Genomic DNA, 24602 nt, shown 5'->3' with positions numbered 1-24602 from the left:
TGGACTGTGCAATATGTTTACACAAAGACAGTGCAATATGTGGAACCTGTGCAATATTAGGCGTACCTGCTCATCTATAAATACTGCCAACAAAGACAATGCAGTATGTTTACACAGAGAGAGAGCAGTATGTTTACAGAAGGGCAGTGCAATATGTTTACAAAGACAGTGCAGTATGTGGAACCTGTGTGATATTAGGCTTACATGCTCAACATTACTAAATCTGTAAATATTGCTATAATGGTGCATGTCTAAATACTGTACGTCTGCACGTAATTCAATATTTTTTTAATTTCTTCTTTATTCTGTATTGTAAATTGCAGCCGGAAGGAGCCTGAAGAAAATTTCCCCAAGGGGACGATGAGAGTTTATCTCATCTTCCTCCACAGCGCTTTATCAACAGGGACACTGGGTTGCTTGCAACAAACGCCCCCTTTGGTGATCAGTAACCGGTTTCGACCAATCAGCGGTCGCTATTGATGGACGTGACAGACTCCCGCCAATTCCGATTGAGGAGCGCGCAGGCAGGCAGCGGGTCAGACTGAGGGAGTAATGTGGGAGATGAGAAAGAAGAATGCTTTACGTTTCATGTAAAACAAATGTCGTTTTAACAGCAGCATCACATTTGGCTTGGTTACCGTGAAGTATACCCGGCCGTTTACGTGTTTTGCCGGTGAAAACTCAGGAAGCGCTCGGAGCCCCGGCTGACTGTGTCGGGATGTTGGCGGCGGAGAACCCCTCTGTAGACGGACACTTAGCTGCATCGACTCCCCGCAGGAGAGGTAACGTGAATGCTAATGCGTGGCCTGCGGGCCTGCCTGACCATTCAGACAACTTGTCAACTAATTAAAAGTAGTCGTAATGAAGTCTCTTCAACACATTGTTCACGAACTAAACTAAAAAACAGCAGTCTTTTTCCTCACTGATGACGTCACTATTGTTACTTTAACACCAACGTAAATACCCCGTATGTGTATTGTTTTATTACCCAGCGTCCATTTCGTGCTAACGTCAAAATTAAGTCAAATTAACGGCTGTGTCGAGTACGATATATTTTAACGTGAAGTCGTTTCACATGTATATCTTTAAAACTTGGCTGAACTGCTTCCTTTAACTTAACTGCCATTGCTGGATTCAGGGTTAAACTGAGCTAAGTTGCTTAGATTTGCTAACAGGCAAGCTTGTCGTGTTAGCATGTCGGTGCTCGGACTGGACTGGGCCTGCAGCAGCCACTGACGATACACCGGTTGGCGGGAGAGAAAACCAAACGCAACAATACACATTACAGTCGTTGTCATACTGTGACATTAACATACTCATGCTATGTTTAATGCTTCACCTAAGTCTAAAATACCACCCTCTGTGTGTCTTCTTCCCTATTCGTTAGACTCTCGGATTAATACATAGTGCGGGTGTTAAGCCGAGAATTGCATGCACCTCGCAGGACAATTCAACACACAGCAGACACAGTTTCTACACTGCTGGATTGTGCATCCACCCTTACATTTCCTGCAGACACTTCAGAGTCAAACACTGTTTGTCTCATTTACACTCGGTAATGAAAATGCTTCTTCTAACGAGTCTACATAAACAATAAGGACATTTAACATTTATTCAGAATAAAATTCACATATTTGTCAGCACAGTTCTCCCTCCAAAAATAACATTTAAACACTTACAGAGGTACATGCATTCCTTGGCATTACACTGGATCTGAGGACCCATAGAAGGGTGCTACAGTAGTTAACCAGTCTTAATCAGTCAATCTCTATGTACATCAGCACTAATTCATAACTAGACACTTTACAAAAGAGCAGGTTAAAGACCTTACAATAACCATCATGAGCACTAAGCATCATTTAGAAAAGTGGAGAGGAAAAACTTCCTTTAAGACACAGAAAGCTCGAACAGAACCAGACTCATGATGAACAGCCATCCTCTGAAACCGGGCTGGGCTTTGAAAAATGGGATAGAGGGAGATGCAGGGACAAGGACAAACAACGCAACAACAATGAATAAGATGGATTTATAGCTACACTGTCAGTAATAATGGTAAAAGCTTGTGTACTATTAGCAGTAAAACAAATGTCGTTGAGTGGGGATATCAAAAGATGAAAACTGTGTGATTTTGTCATTTCTGATGAGCTCTGTTGAAAACGGCTGTGACAGCAGTGATTGATTTCTTTGGCAGCTGTTCATTATTCCAATGTTTTTGTTTTTTGTTCTTTCAGGCATGGATTGTAAGGCATTGAGTAACAATGCCAACAAGAAACTAGTTCAAGGTAAATACAACATTTAATCATTTTTGTACAAAAATCTGTGAGCGTGAGCGCGTCTGTATTTCCCAACTTTCTCTCAAGAGAGAGCTCAAATACCATACTGTAGCTGGTAGGAGTGCAATATCCTCAATGAGAAAACAGACGGGCGCCACAGCTGTACACAAACTGCTCGTTGTAGACTTTGCTGAACATGATGAAATTATCAAGGCGGAATACATTTAAAACATTTTTTATTTTCTGCGTCCTATATATTGGATTTTACGGTAATTGCGAAAAAAGAGACAAAACGTCTTGTACTCCTCACGCAGAGTGATCAAGCAGTGATGATTGGATGGTTCTGTCAAAACAATGGGGTCCCACAACATGAAAACCAGACAAGCGAGGAGAGTTTCACCTGTAAGTAAAGGAGCTGCAGAATTATCCCGATCGCTCCAGGTGTATTTCAGGATGTCAGTGATCCAGTTTGATACGCTGCTCTCTATACTGGAACCACACATTAAAAAGAACAACACCAATTTCCGCAAAGCAACTGGTCCTAAAAATCTGCTGCCAAAATAGGGGGATACTTTGAGAGCTCTGAGTCTAAAATTCAACATGCTGACAATGCTTTCACATTGTCTCTGATAAATGACATTAAACCAACGCCCAGTGCTTTACGACTTGTCCTCCTGGACTCACACACACACACACACACACACACACACACACACACACAGAAACACACTGGGATGGATGCAAAAAAAACAAAGAAAATTGAACCTGTTCTGAAAAAAAATATTAAGGGGCGAAGCTTTTGACTCAGTTTGCAAACGTGATCAACACAACATGAACATTCATTTTTAACGTGCGTCAATTTCGGATGAAAAAAAACTGACTCAGTTTGCAACATGTCTTATACTTTACTCTTACAATCACTGTCATAAGTTGTTACTTATTTGATGTAATTCTTTTCTCGTTGGCTGAATATATTTATAAATATCGTAGCACGAGCTGTAATTGTTGTTTAAGCTCCAATATTCAGACAATCATTACAATCATTTACTCATCTGGTGATATTGGCCTTTTAGAATAATGAGACCCACGTTTGTTTGTTTCTGTTGACGCTGACAACATTTGGTAAATTAGACGATTTGTTGTGGAAATGTAAAAAAGACCTGAAGGTGATGATTTGCAGTCGCCGCTATTTGATGAGAAATGACAAAAAGACGACAAATAAAATGTAGAATTTTTTGCGCAAAGCTCCAACTTTTTAAAAACAGGGTTGTGTGAGTTTTACAAATATTTATTTATATTTTTTGAAGCCTGACAGAATTTGAGATCGCAGGCTGCATTTTGGATGTACATCTTTGCAGCAGCCACATCGTCTTCTTTCACATTTAACAGACGCAAAACTGCTGGCACGATACTAACTTTGTTTATTCTGCTTTAGCTCGTCTCCCATTCAAGCGCCTGAACCCTGAGCCCAAAGAGGACCAGCCGCGTAAACGCCCCTGTGCACACACCTGCCCTAATCCTGGAGTCTCCGACAGGGAGAACGAGTCCTCTGAACTCCCTGTGCACAGTGGACCACCCTTGGTTAATGGTCGCGGACCCCTTGATGGCTTCCTGAGCCGTCGGCGCTCTGCAGCATCCGATGAGATCGTGGTAATAGACCTAACCTCAGAAAACAGTACATCTCCCACAAAGCGCCTTCTTCCACCTCCTCCTGCTTCCCCCTGCCTCCCGCCAAAAGTCGAGCACGAGGATAAAGACAAAAATTCCTCTTCTGAGAAATCCAGCAGTGTCGATCAAACTCCTAGTGCAGACACTTTAGACTGCACGTTATCTGAAGACGAGGAGGAGGAGGAGGAAGAAGAAGAAGAGCTGGAGGAGAAAGATGAGAATCAGACCGCCTCCACGTCTCAGCTTGACATAACGCAGGATTCTGAGAGTGAGCCAGATGAGCAGGACGAGTCAGGAAATGTGTCAAGTTTAGGAAACAAGTCCATGCTTTCTGCTTCATCCGCCAGCTCCTCATCTGAAAGCTCACCTGAGAAGTCCAAGACTGATAAATCTACACCTGCTACTACGCCTACAGTATGTACATCTCCTTTTGTTTGTTTTGATTCAGTCCACAACGGGCGATGTGTACTTTAACTGTTCTAAAATCAAACAATATGAATCCGTGTTTCCAGGAGCCTGTTTAAGGTGATGGACACAAAAACCTCACTACTCAAATTGTTTACTTTTAAATGTAAAACACGATTGCACACATGTGACTGTGGCTCAGTTGGTAGGGTCGTCGTCTCTCAACTGGAAGGTTGTGGGTTCGATCCCCAGCTCTTTCAGCAACATGTCCGATGTGTCCTCGGACATGCAAGACTGCTGTATTGGCGGTGTACAAATGTGTGAATGGATGAGTTAATACTGATGGACTCTTTACTCAGCAGCCTCTACCATCAGTGTGTGAATGTGTATGAATGGATGAGTTAATACTGATGGACTCTTTACACAGCAGCCTCTACCATCAGTGTGTGAATGTGTATGAATGCATGAGTTAATACTGATGGACTCTTTACTCAGCAGCCTCTACCATCAGTGTGTGAATGTGTATGAATGGATGAGTTAATACTGATGGACTCTTTACACAGCAGCCTCTACCATCAGCGTGTGAATGCGTATGAATGGATGAGTTAATACTGATGGACTCTTTACACAGCAGCCTATACCATCAGTGTGTGAATGCGTATGAATGGATGAGTTAATACTGATGGACTCTTTACACAGCAGCCTCTACCATCAGTGTGTGAATGTGTATGAATGGATGAGTTAATACTGATGGACTCTTTACTCAGCAGCCTCTACCATCAGTGTGTGAATGCGTATGAATGGATGAGTTAATACTGATGGACTCTTTACTCAGCAGCCTCTACCATCAGTGTGTGAATGTGTATGAATGGATGAGTTAATACTGATGGACCCTTTACTCAGCAGCCTCTACCATCAGTGTGTGAATGTGTATGAATGGATGAGTTAATACTGATGGACTCTTTACACAGCAGCCTCTACCATCAGCGTATGAATGGATGAGTTAATACTGATAGACTCTTTACACAGCAGCCTCTACCATCGGTGTGTGTGTGAATGGATGAGTTAATACTGATGGACTCTTTACACAGCAGCCTCTACCATCGGTGTGTGAATGGATGAGTTAATACTGATGGACTCTTTACTCAGCAGCCTCTACCATCAGTGTGTGAATGCGTATGAATGGATGAGTTAATACTGATGGACTCTTTACTCAGCAGCCTCTACCATCAGTGTGTGAATGTGTATGAATGGATGAGTTAATACTGATGGACCCTTTACTCAGCAGCCTCTACCATCAGTGTGTGAATGTGTATGAATGGATGAGTTAATACTGATGGACTCTTTACACAGCAGCCTCTACCATCAGTGTGTGTGAATGCGTATGAATGGATGAGTTAATACTGATGGACTCTTTACACAGCAGCCTCTACCATCAGTGTGTGAATGTGTATGAATGGATGAGTTAATACTGATGGACTCTTTACACAGCAGCCTCTACCATCAGTGTATGAATGGATGAGTTAATACTGATGGACTCTTTACTCAGCAGCCTCTACCATCAGTGTGAATGTGTATGAATGGATGAGTTAATACTGATGGACTCTTTACACAGCAGCCTCTACCATCGGTGTGTGTGTGAATGGATGAGTTAATACTGATGGACTCTTTACACAGCAGCCTCTACCATCAGTGTGTGAATGTGTGTGAATGGATGAGTTAATACTGATGGACTCTTTACTCAGCAGCCTCTACCATCAGTGTGTGAATGCGTATGAATGGATGAGTTAATACTGATGGACTCTTTACACAGCAGCCTCTACCATCAGTGTATGAATGGATGAGTTAATACTGATGGACTCTTTACTCAGCAGCCTCTACCATCAGTGTGTGTGTGAATGGATGAGTTAATACTGATAGACTCTTTACACAGCAGCCTCTACCATCAGTGTGTGAATGTGTGTGAATGGATGAGTTAATACTGATGGACTCTTTACTCAGCAGCCTCTACCATCAGTGTGTGAATGCGTATGAATGGATGAGTTAATACTGATAGACTCTTTACACAGCAGCCTCTACCATCGGTGTGTGTGTGAATGGATGAGTTAATACTGATGGACTCTTTACTCAGCAGCCTCTACCATCAGTGTGTGAATGTGTATGAATGGATGAGTTAATACTGATGGACTCTTTACACAGCAGCCTCTACCATCAGTGTGTGAATGTGTATGAATGGATGAGTTAATACTGATGGACTCTTTACACAGCAGCCTCTACCATCAGTGTATGAATGGATGAGTTAATACTGATGGACTCTTTACTCAGCAGCCTCTACCATCAGTGTGAATGTGTATGAATGGATGAGTTAATACTGATGGACTCTTTACACAGCAGCCTCTACCATCGGTGTGTGTGTGAATGGATGAGTTAATACTGATAGACTCTTTACACAGCAGCCTCTACCATCAGTGTGTGAATGTGTGTGAATGGATGAGTTAATACTGATGGACTCTTTACTCAGCAGCCTCTACCATCAGTGTGTGAATGCGTATGAATGGATGAGTTAATACTGATAGACTCTTTACACAGCAGCCTCTACCATCGGTGTGTGTGTGAATGGATGAGTTAATACTGATGGACTCTTTACTCAGCAGCCTCTACCATCAGTGTGTGAATGTGTATGAATGGATGAGTTAATACTGATGGACCCTTTACTCAGCAGCCTCTACCATCAGTGTGTGAATGCGTATGAATGGATGAGTTAATACTGATAGACTCTTTACACAGCAGCCTCTACCATCGGTGTGTGTGTGAATGGATGAGTTAATACTGATGGACTCTTTACTCAGCAGCCTCTACCATCAGTGTGTGAATGTGTATGAATGGATGAGTTAATACTGATGGACCCTTTACTCAGCAGCCTCTACCATCAGTGTGTGAATGTGTATGAATGGATGAGTTAATACTGATGGACTCTTTACACAGCAGCCTCTACCATCAGTGTGTGTGAATGCGTATGAATGGATGAGTTAATACTGATGGACTCTTTACACAGCAGCCTCTACCATCAGTGTGTGAATGTGTATGAATGGATGAGTTAATACTGATGGACTCTTTACTCAGCAGCCTCTACCATCAGTGTGTGAATGTGTATGAATGGATGAGTTAATACTGATGGACTCTTTACTCAGCAGCCTCTACCATCAGTGTGTGAATGTGTATGAATGGATGAGTTAATACTGATGGACTCTTTACTCAGCAGCCTCTACCATCAGTGTGTGAATGTGTATGAATGGATGAGTTAATACTGATGGACTCTTTACACAGCAGCCTCTACCATCAGTGTATGAATGGATGAGTTAATACTGATGGACCCTTTACTCAGCAGCCTCTACCATCAGTGTGTGAATGTGTATGAATGGATGAGTTAATACTGATGGACTCTTTACACAGCAGCCTCTACCATCAGTGTGTGTGAATGCGTATGAATGGATGAGTTAATACTGATGGACTCTTTACACAGCGGCCTCTACCATCAGTGTGTGAATGTGTATGAATGGATGAGTTAATACTGATGGACTCTTTACTCAGCAGCCTCTACCATCAGTGTATGAATGGATGAGTTAATACTGATGGACCCTTTACTCAGCAGCCTCTACCATCAGTGTGTGAATGTGTATGAATGGATGAGTTAATACTGATGGACTCTTTACACAGCAGCCTCTACCATCAGTGTGTGTGAATGCGTATGAATGGATGAGTTAATACTGATGGACTCTTTACACAGCAGCCTCTACCATCAGTGTGTGAATGTGTATGAATGGATGAGTTAATACTGATGGACTCTTTACTCAGCAGCCTCTACCATCAGTGTGTGAATGTGTATGAATGGATGAGTTAATACTGATGGACTCTTTACTCAGCAGCCTCTACCATCAGTGTGTGAATGTGTATGAATGGATGAGTTAATACTGATGGACTCTTTACTCAGCAGCCTCTACCATCAGTGTGTGAATGTGTATGAATGGATGAGTTAATACTGATGGACTCTTTACACAGCAGCCTCTACCATCAGTGTATGAATGGATGAGTTAATACTGATGGACTCTTTACTCAGCAGCCTCTACCATCAGTGTGAATGTGTATGAATGGATGAGTTAATACTGATGGACTCTTTACACAGCAGCCTCTACCATCGGTGTGTGTGTGAATGGATGAGTTAATACTGATGGACTCTTTACACAGCAGCCTCTACCATCAGTGTGTGAATGTGTGTGAATGGATGAGTTAATACTGATGGACTCTTTACTCAGCAGCCTCTACCATCAGTGTGTGAATGCGTATGAATGGATGAGTTAATACTGATGGACTCTTTACTCAGCAGCCTCTACCATCAGTGTATGAATGGATGAGTTAATACTGATAGACTCTTTACACAGCAGCCTCTACCATCGGTGTGTGTGTGAATGGATGAGTTAATACTGATGGACTCTTTACACAGCAGCCTCTACCATCGGTGTGTGAATGGATGAGTTAATACTGATGGACTCTTTACTCAGCAGCCTCTACCATCAGTGTGTGAATGCGTATGAATGGATGAGTTAATACTGATGGACTCTTTACTCAGCAGCCTCTACCATCAGTGTGAATGTGTATGAATGGATGAGTTAATACTGATGGACCCTTTACTCAGCAGCCTCTACCATCAGTGTGTGAATGTGTATGAATGGATGAGTTAATACTGATGGACTCTTTACACAGCAGCCTCTACCATCAGTGTGTGTGAATGCGTATGAATGGATGAGTTAATACTGATGGACTCTTTACACAGCAGCCTCTACCATCAGTGTGTGAATGTGTATGAATGGATGAGTTAATACTGATGGACTCTTTACTCAGCAGCCTCTACCATCAGTGTGTGAATGTGTATGAATGGATGAGTTAATACTGATGGACTCTTTACTCAGCAGCCTCTACCATCAGTGTGTGAATGTGTATGAATGGATGAGTTAATACTGATGGACTCTTTACTCAGCAGCCTCTACCATCAGTGTGTGAATGTGTATGAATGGATGAGTTAATACTGATGGACTCTTTACACAGCAGCCTCTACCATCAGTGTATGAATGGATGAGTTAATACTGATGGACTCTTTACTCAGCAGCCTCTACCATCAGTGTGTGAATGCGTATGAATGGATGAGTTAATACTGATGGACTCTTTACACAGCAGCCTCTACCATCAGTGTATGAATGGATGAGTTAATACTGATGGACTCTTTACTCAGCAGCCTCTACCATCAGTGTGAATGTGTATGAATGGATGAGTTAATACTGATAGACTCTTTACACAGCAGCCTCTACCATCGGTGTGTGTGTGAATGGATGAGTTAATACTGATAGACTCTTTACACAGCAGCCTCTACCATCAGTGTGTGAATGTGTGTGAATGGATGAGTTAATACTGATGGACTCTTTACTCAGCAGCCTCTACCATCAGTGTGTGAATGCGTATGAATGGATGAGTTAATACTGATAGACTCTTTACACAGCAGCCTCTACCATCGGTGTGTGTGTGAATGGATGAGTTAATACTGATGGACTCTTTACTCAGCAGCCTCTACCATCAGTGTGTGAATGTGTATGAATGGATGAGTTAATACTGATGGACCCTTTACTCAGCAGCCTCTACCATCAGTGTGTGAATGCGTATGAATGGATGAGTTAATACTGATAGACTCTTTACACAGCAGCCTCTACCATCGGTGTGTGTGTGAATGGATGAGTTAATACTGATGGACTCTTTACTCAGCAGCCTCTACCATCAGTGTGTGAATGTGTATGAATGGATGAGTTAATACTGATGGACCCTTTACTCAGCAGCCTCTACCATCAGTGTGTGAATGTGTATGAATGGATGAGTTAATACTGATGGACTCTTTACACAGCAGCCTCTACCATCAGTGTGTGTGAATGCGTATGAATGGATGAGTTAATACTGATGGACTCTTTACACAGCAGCCTCTACCATCAGTGTGTGAATGTGTATGAATGGATGAGTTAATACTGATGGACTCTTTACTCAGCAGCCTCTACCATCAGTGTGTGAATGTGTATGAATGGATGAGTTAATACTGATGGACTCTTTACTCAGCAGCCTCTACCATCAGTGTGTGAATGTGTATGAATGGATGAGTTAATACTGATGGACTCTTTACTCAGCAGCCTCTACCATCAGTGTGTGAATGTGTATGAATGGATGAGTTAATACTGATGGACTCTTTACACAGCAGCCTCTACCATCAGTGTATGAATGGATGAGTTAATACTGATGGACCCTTTACTCAGCAGCCTCTACCATCAGTGTGTGAATGTGTATGAATGGATGAGTTAATACTGATGGACTCTTTACACAGCAGCCTCTACCATCAGTGTGTGTGAATGCGTATGAATGGATGAGTTAATACTGATGGACTCTTTACACAGCGGCCTCTACCATCAGTGTGTGAATGTGTATGAATGGATGAGTTAATACTGATGGACTCTTTACTCAGCAGCCTCTACCATCAGTGTATGAATGGATGAGTTAATACTGATGGACCCTTTACTCAGCAGCCTCTACCATCAGTGTGTGAATGTGTATGAATGGATGAGTTAATACTGATGGACTCTTTACACAGCAGCCTCTACCATCAGTGTGTGTGAATGCGTATGAATGGATGAGTTAATACTGATGGACTCTTTACACAGCAGCCTCTACCATCAGTGTGTGAATGTGTATGAATGGATGAGTTAATACTGATGGACTCTTTACTCAGCAGCCTCTACCATCAGTGTGTGAATGTGTATGAATGGATGAGTTAATACTGATGGACTCTTTACTCAGCAGCCTCTACCATCAGTGTGTGAATGTGTATGAATGGATGAGTTAATACTGATGGACTCTTTACTCAGCAGCCTCTACCATCAGTGTGTGAATGTGTATGAATGGATGAGTTAATACTGATGGACTCTTTACACAGCAGCCTCTACCATCAGTGTATGAATGGATGAGTTAATACTGATGGACTCTTTACTCAGCAGCCTCTACCATCAGTGTGAATGTGTATGAATGGATGAGTTAATACTGATGGACTCTTTACACAGCAGCCTCTACCATCGGTGTGTGTGTGAATGGATGAGTTAATACTGATGGACTCTTTACACAGCAGCCTCTACCATCAGTGTGTGAATGTGTGTGAATGGATGAGTTAATACTGATGGACTCTTTACTCAGCAGCCTCTACCATCAGTGTGTGAATGCGTATGAATGGATGAGTTAATACTGATGGACTCTTTACTCAGCAGCCTCTACCATCAGTGTATGAATGGATGAGTTAATACTGATGGACTCTTTACTCAGCAGCCTCTACCATCAGTGTGAATGTGTATGAATGGATGAGTTAATACTGATAGACTCTTTACACAGCAGCCTCTACCATCGGTGTGTGTGTGAATGGATGAGTTAATACTGATAGACTCTTTACACAGCAGCCTCTACCATCAGTGTGTGAATGTGTGTGAATGGATGAGTTAATACTGATGGACTCTTTACTCAGCAGCCTCTACCATCAGTGTGTGAATGCGTATGAATGGATGAGTTAATACTGATAGACTCTTTACACAGCAGCCTCTACCATCGGTGTGTGTGTGAATGGATGAGTTAATACTGATGGACTCTTTACTCAGCAGCCTCTACCATCAGTGTAATGTGTAGGTGTGACCTGCCGTGTCTAAGCGCTTTGAGTAGTCAGAAGACAAAAAAAAATATATACAAGCTTAAGTATACCAAGTATAATTGACATGAGGTTTTTTTCACAGCAGCCATACATCAACAGTACGGCAGCTTTCAGTAGCAGCTCATGCATCCTTGTGCAGAAGTCTTTGACGTCACAACCAGTGTTTCCACGGTAACGATAAACATGTTGTGTCTGTCATGGGTGCCGCCACGACAAGACACATCCCATTACAACTGCAAAACTACAGATTTCTCTGCTTTGATAACTGTTGGAAATCTTTGAGGTATTGTAAGCATTCACATGAAAGTTTGTGCCCTAAAATAAAATGACGACTCGTCACCAGATATAACTTTCTCGATATTATCGGTGTGGTTGATTTAATTACACAAAAAGAGGGCACTTACTTTAATGCACACATCAGCCATGTTGGATTTTAACTCGGGCTACTGAAGCTTCTGAGTTTCCAAGTCAAAATTCCGACTTCAGGAGGGCGTTCCTGATGACCTATCAGACCAACAACTCGCAATTTCCGACTTCTGAGATCCAATATAACGCATCATTAGTATGGTCCTCTTCTAGAAAGTCAGGCTCCACCCTCATCCTCATCTTTAGTTTAAACCAGGAAGGAGAATGCTACACCAACAAAATGCGTCATGTTTGTTTAATGACTGCAAATAAAAACATTCGGCCTACAACCTCCTACTGTGTGGCTAAAGTCAACAATGTTGATCTGTGAATTTTATATTTTTGTACCCCCATAGGAGCCAAAGACAACGCCGAAGACACCATCGGATCAGAAGGTCAAGAGACGCTCATTGAAGGTGGGATTTTTGATGTATACACCTGTCTGAGATCTGTCTGTTCAAACACGAGCTACTTTGTTGTCATATTTCTCTCCAGTGTCTCATTTATCGGTCTTTTAGTCTTTGAGAAAAACTGACTGAACAATTGAACTTGTAGAGTTTACAAGAACAAGAGGATAGGCTTCGGCTGCAGCAGGAAAAGGAGCGCCAGAAAGAAGAGGCGAAAGCTGCAAAGGAGAAAAAGAAAGAGGCGGCCCGCAAGCTGAGAGAGGAGCAGCAAAAGGAGAGACGGGAGAAGAAAGAAAAAGAGGAGCAAGAGAAACGAGAGAAGAAGGAGAAGGAGGAGAAAGAAAAGGCTGAGAGGTTAAAAGTAAAAGAGGAGCAGCGTAAATCAAAGCTCGAGTGAGTACTGCAGGTCCTTTTTACTTGTGATCAAAGACGTTTATTGACAGGGTTTCAATGAGTCAGCGTTCTTTGTTTTTGTAGTAATTTAATTTGATCCGTCTTCAGGGCGAAGCTGGAAGAAAAGCGCAAGAAAGAGGAGGAGAAGAAGATAAAGGAAGAAGAGAAACGGTTGAAAGAAGCAAAGGATGTAAGTCGATGTAGCATCCACCGAGGTCATCATAACATTTTCTCCTGTCAGATTTGAAATGACAAATGTGTTTTTATTCACAGCGGCAAAAAGCTGAGAAAGCAGAAATTACACGGTTTCTTCAGAAGGCCAAAATCCAGCAGGCTCCAAAGGTTAGTAGATTTGCCCTGTTTTCCCCCTCATAGCATTAGGCTGAGGAGTTTATGCAATTTGATGAGGACCGCTGCTGTATATTTAAATGTGGAGTCAGTAGAAAATGTTGGTTACAGTTTGTAAACACAACATTGAAACTGGGCCCCTCCTCCTCAGCTCATCGTCCCCAGAAACTCTCCCAGGGAGTGTGCACCCTCACACACCCTCCGACTTTGATGCACTTTACCGCTAAATCTGCAAGGGCTTAGGGCTGTCCCACTGTGGAATCTTCAAGTGATCTCTCGCTGACTTTTCGAGCCCTTTATGCACCCTGTCCATAAGTGGCCATATCTGCAGACTTAGGGTGAGGGAATTACCCAGAGTTCCTAGCAATGTGACGTGAACCATATGATTGCCAGGGGAAGCCCGAAAGTTAAAAAAAAAAAAAAAAAACATAAAACAGATTTAAAAAAAAAGGAGAGACATTAAATAAGCAGGAAGGTGAAACCATGCTCTATTGTCTTTTAAAAAAATACATAATGACATCATGTTGTCATGGTTACAGAGAAGTCCCTTGCAGCCTCATGCACTTAATCCCTTTCCAGGTGACATCAATAAAGCCTGGAAGGGCTCAGCGAGTAAACCGAGATTCAGCCGTAGTGTGTATGTTTACTTCTTGTAGCCACACTGCAAGCTAACGCACGCTAGCACAAGCTAACCGCCGGTGTTTGTCACCTGCCTGACCAACTCCACGTCCACGGGTAAAAGACAACACAAGGTTCACCCTCGTTTTAGAACGAGCTTTATCCACTTGGTGTTTCTCCTCACTCTGATTATATTTTCTCTTCTTTGCTGCTACGTCCACATCTGTCATATTCACCGGTTTGAATCTCGTCCAGTCACTGAATTGTATCCACTCCTAAACTCACCTGCTGCACTGTCATTGGCTGGAGGAAACACTCATCATTAGAAAGAAGGGTTTACTTTAGTGTGTACCGCCTTCCTGTCGTTTGAATTATAACGTTACTCCAACTTGTTGCTTCCTCTCTTCCAGACTCTTGCTGCAGCTTGTGGGAAGTTTGCTCCGTTCGAGATCAAAGAAAACGTATACCTGGCCCCACTGTGCAGGGTTCACTGTGACGAATCTGTGCTGGAGGAACTGGATCAGTGTTTGTTGAACCCTGCTAAAAACCTGAATGGACTGAAGGACTGGATTGGGCAAAAACCTCGCTGGTCAGGACCCACAAACCCCCGACAGACTGATCCACTCAGGTGAGACTGGTTATAGTGATCATCATGTTGATGCCACCGTTCAGTGACCTCTGTATTCAAAATTAAGATTGTTTAGTTTGAAAAATTTAAGCTTGCAAATATATGAAATCTGCTAAACTAATGGGGTGTGCCTGCTGTTGCCATGGTGATTCTAGACGCTGTCTGTCAATTTGTGCAGAAAAAATGAATGAAGTCCCAGAGTGGAATCGGCTCGGGGCTCCGCTCACACTGTGGGCAAAGTGATCGTACAACCAAAGTATCAAACATGTCAGAAATTCTTCTGACTGATCGGGAGCAGCTGAACAAAAGCTGGTTTGCAGTCGTGCCTCAGTGTACACTGCACGAAGTGCGCCGGATGATCGGTCTGAAAATCGGCCCGACTTCAAACTGAGTTTTGGATTGATTGGGTCTCTATCAGCCTGAAGTCGTACAGTGTGCGTCGAGCTTAACTGATACAAACCTTCCCTTTGGCGTCATGATGAATTGATTGTTCTGAAGTTCTGTTTCCTGTGACTCAAGAACAAACAAGCTCTTAGTAACATGCGGCAACTGGCAATGTTGTCGTACTGTGCTTAAGCATGCTTCCCCGGCTGGCCTTCACGGCCTGCGGTCACACTGCTCCAGGCTTAAACCGGTCCTGAGCACGGTTACCTCTTGTTCATAACTTCGTAATACAGCACATGCATGGCTTTATGTTATTATGAAGCGTAGTCAGTTTATAAGACACGTGGACTCGATAAATTTTTTTTAAAAGAGACGAGCACATCGGAGAAGAACACAGATAACATGACCGCTACATTACTGACTTTGTGTTTTATTTTGAGTAATTTTAATCTGTACCGTGCAGAAGCACACCTCTCCGCAGCGTGCCATGGCCAAGTGTACCGTGCCTCAGCACGGCACACTGGTCAAACAAACTGGACTTTAGGGATGAAGCGTGCTTAGGCATGGCACGGATTGCCAGTGTGAGCGTGCCCTGAATCATTTTCTTCTTACTTCAGCCTCATCGTATTTCTTTGTCTTCCCTCCTTCTCTGTCTTCTCAGCGATTGTGTTACGGTGGATGGGCCTAAACCTGTAGATGTACCCGATCGTAAACGCCATGGACCCATGAAGCTGCTGCAGTTCCATGGAAACTACCGTCCAGCCTACTGGGGCACCTGGAGTAAGAAGAGTTCACACATTTCTCCTCGCTGCCCGCTCAGACAAGACAAGGTAAAAGCCCACTCACAGAGAAGCTGCTTAGTTTACGCGTTATCTGTACCCGCCCAGGTCGCTTTGCTTTACCTTCTTTACCTTCTGTCAATGATCGGACGTCAGTTAGAAGTGAAAACATTGATCCTGTTTGATTTCTGCGCATCTAAAAGCTGAATCTGTCATCGCAGGTCTTGTTGGACTACGAGGTGGACAGTGATGAAGAATGGGAGGAAGAGGAACCAGGAGAGTCTCTGTCACACAGTGAAGGGGTGAGTTTCATTGCAGGGGGGTAAATTCATCTGTGGGTTGATGGGAAAAACCACGTTCAGGGTGTACTGCCAATAATTCCCCTGTCAGTCTCGATGAGAAAAGGAGCGTTTAAGCATAAAGGTCGACTGTACAAATATGAATAAAGTCCTTTCTTTTTTAAATATTGTGAAGCGAGTCCTGCGCAGACAATCACACAGAAGAGCTGTAATATAATTATTTTATTTGGTATGGCTCCTTTTCATCAAATGGTGCTTAGACCTTTCCCCGTTCATTCTCACCCTGACTTCATTCAGAATGTAAGTGTCAGCTTGTGTCCTGTGTGACATCAGCAACGTTATCGCACAGCTGTAAACTTAGTCAAAATACCAAACAGTGCTGTGTTCAGTCCAAAAACTGAAGATGAAGTCCCTCATTGGTGCTCCCCGTTTGTTGTTTGGTCTGTCTTACACAACCTGCACTGCAGATACACGCACATGTCCGCTTAATAAACAGTCCGTGTTACCTTTGCAACATTGTCTGACTGTACGAGTAAAGATAGTTTCTTGTAGATTAAAGCAAATATGTTTTTCACAGAAGAATTCCTGTTTTGAGTTTTTGTACTGTAAAAAGAAAGCGTCGGATACAGACCTTCCAGTCGGGTTCTGTGTCTGTAGGACGGCAGGCTTCTAATCCCAGCTCTGAGTGAAGAGACAAGTGACTGTAACATACGAGTCTGTGATAATGGACACTTTGCTGTCTGCTCACTTAGTTGCATCGTTTCCTCTCTCTCAGGTTGATAGTGGCTTGACTCCGGAAATGAATATGAGCAATGAAATGATTGTGATTTAACTTTAAGACTCGTTGATGTTTACAGGAAGATGAGGAGGAAGGAGGTGAAGACGACGATGACGACGGCTTCTTTGTTCCTCATGGCTACCTTTCAAACGACGAGGGGGCTTTGGAAGAAGAGGTATAACGGCAGCTCTGTTTAGTTTTTGTTTTGCTCAGATAGTTATTTAAGTGTCCGAGTCCTCTTTGCATCACTACTCACACCCGACTCTCACTCGCAGGAAGGTGGCGACCTGGAGAAGCAGAAACTACGGCAGACACTGAAAGCGAGGGAGTGGGACGAGCTGATGTCCAGTAAGAAGAAGATGAAGGTGCTGGAGCCGGTGGTGAAGGGCTGTGTCTGGGATGGAGAAGGACCTGGCTTGCAGCTCTTCCAACCGTACGCTGTGTGTCTCGTTGAGCCCTTACCCAAGGCAGAGAGCAGCCCGAGCCCTGAGGAGCTGTCCCAGAAGAGTGAGAGAGAAGCACAATGTGAGTGCACCTCAGGATTCACCAGGATAGATAGATAGATAGATAGATACTTTATTCATCCCCTTGGGGAAATTCAGGTATCCAGTAGCTCACGTAGTCAGACAAATAAAACAAACCAAACAAACAAAAAAATTGGACAAACAATAAAAAAGTCAATAAAATAGTGAGCAATATTGCACATAATTAAAATTGTATATAAAAAAAAAAAAAAAGAAGAGCCGGAGGTAGATATTAAATAAATAAGTATTGCACTATTGTCCATTGAGCGTATGTGTGCATGTGAGGGGGGGCAGAGTTACAGGCGTACAGTTCTTCGTTATCATAGGTTGCTGTGGGGCTTGGACTTTTGCTTGTAGTTTTTAGGAAACATCCTGCTCTAGTGGCCATTGTCAGCACGCGACAACTTAAAGGCCTGTGTCCACAGACGCTGCTGTTTGTGCTGGAAGCACTCACAACCTCGTTTCAGAGTAGGGGTGCAGAAATGCAAAATGTTCTCTAATCGAGTACTCGAGTAATCGTTTTGTAGTTCTTTTTTTTCCTCTGTGATTCTTTCCTGCACGGGAGGCCCCGCCCCCAACTATGACACGATGCCGACTGTATCTATTGATTAATTTGAATCTTCGGGATTTGAATAATTGTTAGTAAGGGCGCGGTCACACTGGCCATCCGTACCGTGCTGTACCCAAACACGATTGCCCCCCCGCAGCGACATTCCCCCGCTGGCCGGCGTGGCCCGCGGTCACACTACACAGGACTATCCGTGCCTAAGCACGATTACCTCTTGTACATAACGTCTTAATACAACACATGCACGCTTTATGTTATTATGAAGCTACTTAGTTTACAAACAGGCAGACGAGAGAGAGAGAGAGAGAGAGAGAGAGAAAGAGACGCGCAGTCGAGTCCGCGTCTGCACATCAGACAACAACACAGAGAACATGACAGCTACTTTTCTGACTTTACATCTTATTTTAAGCCATTTTAATCAGACACAGCAATAAATTAATTAACTGTTCTCCGATGTGCGGACTCACGCACGGAGCGCAAGTCCGCACATCGGAGAACAACACAGAGCATGACAGCTACTAAGAGGTCTTTGTATTAACATTCAAATATGACATTTCTGACTTCAACAGACAGCAAACCTCAAATAAAACTTCACACAGACGTGTTATGACCGTTTTAACACCTGATTATAATTAGAGCAGTGAGTGTGGTGAGCGGACGTGCAGACCTCAATGCGCAATCATCGCACGTTGAAGCTGTTTTGACAGCAACATTCTGTTAACAAAGACTCCAGTCTGCAGTGTAGAGCACACTTTACTCTGGGAAATTAAGTTACAATAGAACAGGTGAACGATTTAAGAGTCCGTCTGTTTCATCTTTCTCCTCTGTAATGACACACTCGCTCAGTCTCGCTCGTCCGTCCGCTATGAGCTATTTCTCCCTATAAGGTTGTTCTGTTTTGTAGTTATTAAAAGAATAATCATCTAAAATTCCAAAATATAGGAAAACATCTAGTTATGCTGCTCTGTCCTGGATGATCAAACGTCATTGGTTTAGCGGACTAAAGCGGTAATCACTGAAGTGAAAGTCCTCCTTTTTCTGTGGACTAAAAAGACAATTTGAACTGAACTTTCATAGATCATATTGCATATTTCGTTTGTTTGGGACTTTTTGTTCATTGTAAATTCATAGGGCGGTTAATTAAAAGGATATTTTTGTTAGGGTAGCAGCGTACGGATCAATAACGGACGCGTTTCAGCACAGAGCCTTTATCAGCGCTTTGTTTGTCATCTATTTTCTTTTTGCGCTCGTGCTCCTTTTTTTCTGTTTTGAATTAGGCCTATCCTAGAACCCACAATGCAACAAGAAACATTTACAAAAATGTGGACTACAAAACGATTATCGTTTAAAAAAAATTTGTAACCAATTATTATTTAATGAACGAGTACTCGTTTGCACCCCTATTTCAGAGCGCCTTGCACCAGCGCTCATTGTTGCTAGGTTATAAAAGTTAACTTCCTCTTACCTCAGTAATGTCCGTTAGGTGTGTTTTAGCTCCCTGTGTTTAATATTTGAGAGTACATCCGACCCTGCTCTGTCTGTTGAGCAGTGATGGTTGTTTTATTGATCTCTTATGTATCTTATATATATTTCTCGGCTCGGTACTCACCTTTACTCCACTAAGTTCACATTCTGTTGTCAGGTTGTTATTTTGATAAAAAGTTAACGTTTCCTTTCCTCCACAGTGCTCGCTCGGCTGCTTCCTCTCCTGCACGGCAATCTCAACAGCAGCAAAATGATCATCAGCGAGTTTCAGGAGTTTTGTCGTCAGCAGGCGTCTTCCTCCACGTCTTCGTCGCCTCCAGCACTGTCCAGCCCTCCAAGCCCAGCAGAAAGAGTTCCCACCAGGTGAAGCGATGTTTAACTATAAATAAGGAGCCTTTAGACAAGCGTATTGACTGTTCTCACACATGCACAGGTCTGCTCCTGAAATGACGTACAAAAAATGACGCAGAAGTAGCTGACGAGTCCTCTTTACGACTCTATAATGAGTATATGTGTGTTTGGGGATAAAGGGAATAAAGGTCACCCCCCCCCCACTGGCTCCAGGTGAATTCTCCTCATTATATCCTGCTGCGTTCTCACATCAGCTCACTCTGACTTTCTGCAGAATAAATACGAGGAGACTGGAGGAGAAACTCCAGGTGGAGAGAGAAACATTCAGATGTTTGTGTTCACACATGATGCTCAGACTCAGAATATTTCAGGAGTTTTTCAGGAGTTTATCGCAAGTGTGAAAGCACTAATAGACAAAAAACAAATATTTCCAACCATTACGGCCAACTTCCACCAGATGCATGTTCTGTCTGTCTCCGCCCCGTTACGGCAGTGGAGCTGATAGATTTTCACTTCGTTCAATGTGTGTGCTTCCTCTGGCTTCTATTTTTGCCAGAGCACAAAGCACGTTTTATATCACATACATCGTATTATCTTGCGCTGTCGCGAGTGAATCTGTAAAATGACCGCAGGCATTCCTTCATCTCGGGACTCCAGCTGTCCGGCTGTGCTCTCCGGGCTGCGCACAGACAATGCAGCCGGTGATCGTTGACAGACGAGGGTGCACGGAGCCGGAACAGACCGGGCATGCAATGCACACGTATCTGGTGGAGGTTCAGGGTTAGGAAACTAGTTTGACCCTGCAAAAGTAAATTTTATTTACAATATATATTTAATGATATTTTTTCTATCCTTCTATTCTCAGGATACACGTGAAGCGCATCATCAAGAGCAACGCCGTGTATGAGAAGCGCTCCACCTACAGACGCTGCTGCTGGTATGTGCACACAGAGGTCCTGTCCCGTTTCGGCCTGGAGGCCCTGCCTGTGCCCTGCCAGTGGACCTACCTCACTCCAGGAGCTCGAGAAGAGTCCCGTGAAGAACCCCAGGCAGCCACAGGCTCTCAGGGAAACTCTCCCACTACACCTCAGACCTCTTCCACCACGCCTTCATCCTCCAACAAGAGAAAGAGCACAGGCAGCATGTCCATCACCAAGTTCATGAAGAGATGTACCGACACTGAGCAGGTAAAGAAACGCACTCAGACACCACCCAGACTTTAATACAACATCATAGCTCTGTGTGTTCTTCACCTTTTATCCATGAAAATATGCTTTTTACAAATCCATGTAATCAGTAACTCTCTTTTTCACTAGACCGGAGCTGCGGAGGCGGACGGTTTTCAAGCCGACAATGAAGACGAGGATGAGGAAGAGTGTGTCATCGTTTCTACACAGAGCGGTGAGATACTCAAGACAAGCTGTCTCCACTAAATGTTAATCTTTACTCAAAGATTCAGACTAAAGGTAGTCAAACTGTGCACCATCATGACCTTTTTTTGGGATTAATTTTAAACCAAGTTAATTACCATTAACGTCTGTGGTTTCTGCATAGGGCGATGTGCTCAACAAGTATGTGCTGTGCAGACTCGCATGTCCAAGTAGTCTCGTTGGATTCTGAAGAGTAAAAGAATCACATCTGTACAAACATCTCCAGCAACCCGTGTCTGTTAAAACTACTACAAGAGCCACTCGAGGAAGTACAGCCACCACAGTCTCAGTCTGGAGTCAACAAGCCAATGCATGTAAATCCAGCATGTAAAATCTGCCCACTGCTACAATTTTAAGTTCACTATTAAGAAGCATCTTTTATCTTTATGTCCCGTGCTTCAGTGCAGAGACTACTCCGCTCCTTTAGTGTTCAAACATTCAATATGAGGCCGATGTTTTGCTACGATTCACAGTTTTTTCACAAGTTGTTCTGCTACCAGCATATGCATCGATGCAATACCTAAATTTATAAGCCTCAGAAACAACTACCGTAAATTCGGGAATATAAGTTTCACCAGTGGTTACTTGAAGGCCACGAGCCAAAACCCGTCGGTCTTATTTGTTAATAAAGTTGAACTTCATACTTCAAGTGTTGCTGGAGCATTCTGACCTCTTCAAGCCTCTCACTCTTAATGCTCCTTGTTAGCTGGTGAAGTTGTGCAGGAAAATCCCGCTCTGTAGTAATTCCTCACATGACTGAAGAAACCATTGGTGCTGTGCGTGCAGAGAATGGGATGTTGATAAGAACGCTGTTCGGCTCCCAATAAGAAACTTCATGTTGCAACGCTGCAATCTAAAAGACCTTAAGGGCAATAGATCCCAACTGTGTGCAGACCTTTCTCTTTTAATACAAGTGTTTGTCCTGCACCTGTATGTATTTGGCTTGGATGTGCGTATATGTGTTTTCTCATGTTTATTAGAACCAACAAAACTTAATCAATACAGCAATTTTTAACACCGGTAACACGAAAACATTCTCCAGCAGCAAAAATACTTTCTGACCAGTTTACAATGATTAAGCATTTAGGAGTAGAACTGAATTAATGACTATTTTTTATTTTCTTGTCCGGTCATTTACAAGACCTATCGCACATGGAATTATTCTGACCCATTGGCTGAGAGTCAATCAACCGTTTCAGCATGTTATTTGGCCAACAGCACCATCAACATGGAAACCCCAAAATAATAACACTCCCAAGAGGTCAAATAGAACCAATCAACACACAGCCCCCACAACAAAAGACGCAATTAACCAGTTTACATATGATCCAGTACATAAACCAACACATCACATAATAGAGTCTAGGACTGTCGTAAGTAAATGTTCTCCTCCTTTCCGCTCACTGAGGAGAACTCAGACAAAGGAAAAACATTAGTAAAGAGATAATCCATTAAAGGACCGTTCGCCATATAAATCAAAGGATTAAGTCAGGAACTTGAACCTTTTTTAGACAATAGTTCTCATAAATCGTGATACAAGGGACAGTATAAAATAACATGTATTTCATTTTCCACTTCATTAAGCTCGTGGCTTTCAGAGATTTTTCATCCTCAGACACACCTTGATATCTCCCTGTTTCAATATGAAGAGGTCAGAATACCACATACCAGTATACTACCAGTACTCCATGCAGGGTTAGCAGTAAATGCTTTTTTTTTTCTTCCCCCACTGGAAAATGATCAGTACTCTGTATCATCACAAACCCGAGTTAAGGTCTTGGAAAAGGTATCTGAATATAGTGGTGGTATTAGTGTTGAGACTCATTAAGTTTTCCTCTGTAGGCTCAACCCGAGAGAAGTCCTCCAGAGAGGGAGACTGTCTGATGGAGGTCACTCCCTCTGACACGGCTTCTCTTCCTGTGGCCAGCGCTGCTCCGACACTCGCCACTGCCTGACTACAGGATGGTCCCTCGGTTCTGACCAAGAAGCCACCCCACTGTCCCTCAACGATTCCTGTGCTCTGACTCTGAACCCTGCTGTTTCCAAGACAGAATCAGAACTCCATGCAAGACGAAGCATCCCACTCGCAGCAGGCGGAGCTGTGCTGTATTACGAGTCTCACGCACCTAATTTTTCTTAAAGGAGTCCGGAGGCAAACGCTGCCTGTATTATGTAGTTGTGCATTACATTTGTGTTTTCCTTGATTATTGAGATCGGGTTTGTCCGATTGGCTGGTCTGATTTTGTATGTTTCAATCAGGCGAGTTTGGAAGGGGCCACTTTAAAAACGGACGCCTCTCACTGCTGATTGAGCAGAATGGAATTTCCCCAATTCTCAAAAAAAAGAGGCGTCCAAAAAAAAATCAGAAACGGCGTGATATAGTTTGTGAGTTTTGTATTCATGATGGAATCGGACGACCTCTGGTATAACTGTTTATATATATGTTACCACATTAAGAGTTGGAAACGGAGAGGCTGAAAGTCCATCCGTACATTTACCCCCCTCGATGCATTCATTCTGCAGTTTCTCTTTCGACTCACTGGAGTAGTTTCTAGACCTGTACCGTAAAGTCCAGTGTCGCCATGTTTTATAAATATGTATTTTTGAAGAATACTTGAACAGGATAAATTCATTAAACATGAATAAAAGTACTGCACTTTTAGATTCCATTCTTTCCCACTTCTGGGCAGCGGTTTTGTAGTGTGATGCTAGCGATGACATCATCTTTCAAACCGTTGCTAATATTCCTCATCGAGATCTGGACTTACGTTGGGTCTCAGGCCGCTCAACAGGATCTGTGGAAGTTGTTTTTACACCGACAAAGGTGTCGGTAAGGATTCAGATCTCTTAACAAGGTGACGTGTTTGTCAGCAGGTAGTTAGATAACTGCACATCTGGGCACTAACGTTCTGGTCCTGCCTTGTTTTTTTTGGGAGGGATGTTTTGGTACTATTAAAAAGGAACATGTAAACAATCTGAAGACCTTTTTCTTTTTGGATTAAAAACTGCTCAATGTAGTCAAGACCACAATGAGACAAAGACCAGAGACCAGAGTGCTCCGAGACCTTTAGGGATCAGGACA

At 43.0% G+C, this 24602-nt stretch overlaps 1 protein-coding gene and 1 long non-coding RNA gene across 2 annotated transcripts in view; one reads left to right on the top strand and one right to left on the bottom strand.

The window, feature by feature from the left end:
- Positions 1-24602, bottom strand: part of LOC132972055 (uncharacterized) — a 105390-nt gene that overhangs the window by 60472 nt on the left and 20316 nt on the right. The window lies entirely within an intron of this gene.
- Positions 496-24171, top strand: chaf1a (chromatin assembly factor 1, subunit A (p150)). The gene is made up of 16 exons (XM_061034854.1): positions 496-782; positions 2232-2282; positions 3709-4355; positions 12885-12944; positions 13084-13328; positions 13437-13518; positions 13602-13670; positions 14705-14922; positions 15968-16136; positions 16307-16387; positions 17242-17337; positions 17438-17687; positions 19940-20102; positions 20956-21277; positions 21407-21491; positions 23363-24171. The coding sequence occupies exons 1-16, from the start codon at positions 719-721 to the stop codon at positions 23473-23475; spliced, it is 2715 nt and encodes a 904-aa protein (XP_060890837.1). The 5' UTR covers positions 496-718; the 3' UTR covers positions 23476-24171.

The sequence above is a fragment of the Labrus mixtus genome, chromosome 3, assembly GCF_963584025.1.
Source record: "Labrus mixtus chromosome 3, fLabMix1.1, whole genome shotgun sequence".
Taxonomy (NCBI): domain Eukaryota; kingdom Metazoa; phylum Chordata; class Actinopteri; order Labriformes; family Labridae; genus Labrus; species Labrus mixtus.
The sequence above is the reverse complement of the archived record's forward strand: the minus strand, read 5'-3'. Positions and strand labels throughout refer to the sequence as shown.

Bases quoted from the DNA above. Each gene is read 5' to 3' on its own strand.
- chaf1a (XM_061034854.1), top strand. From the start codon at position 719: ATGTTGGCGGCGGAGAACCCCTCTGTAGACGGACACTTAGCTGCATCG. The intron at 13,671-14,704 runs GTTAGTAGATTT...CCTCTCTTCCAG, and splicing joins AAATCCAGCAGGCTCCAAAG to ACTCTTGCTGCAGCTTGTGG. The intron at 21,278-21,406 runs GTAAAGAAACGC...CTTTTTCACTAG, and splicing joins GATGTACCGACACTGAGCAG to ACCGGAGCTGCGGAGGCGGA.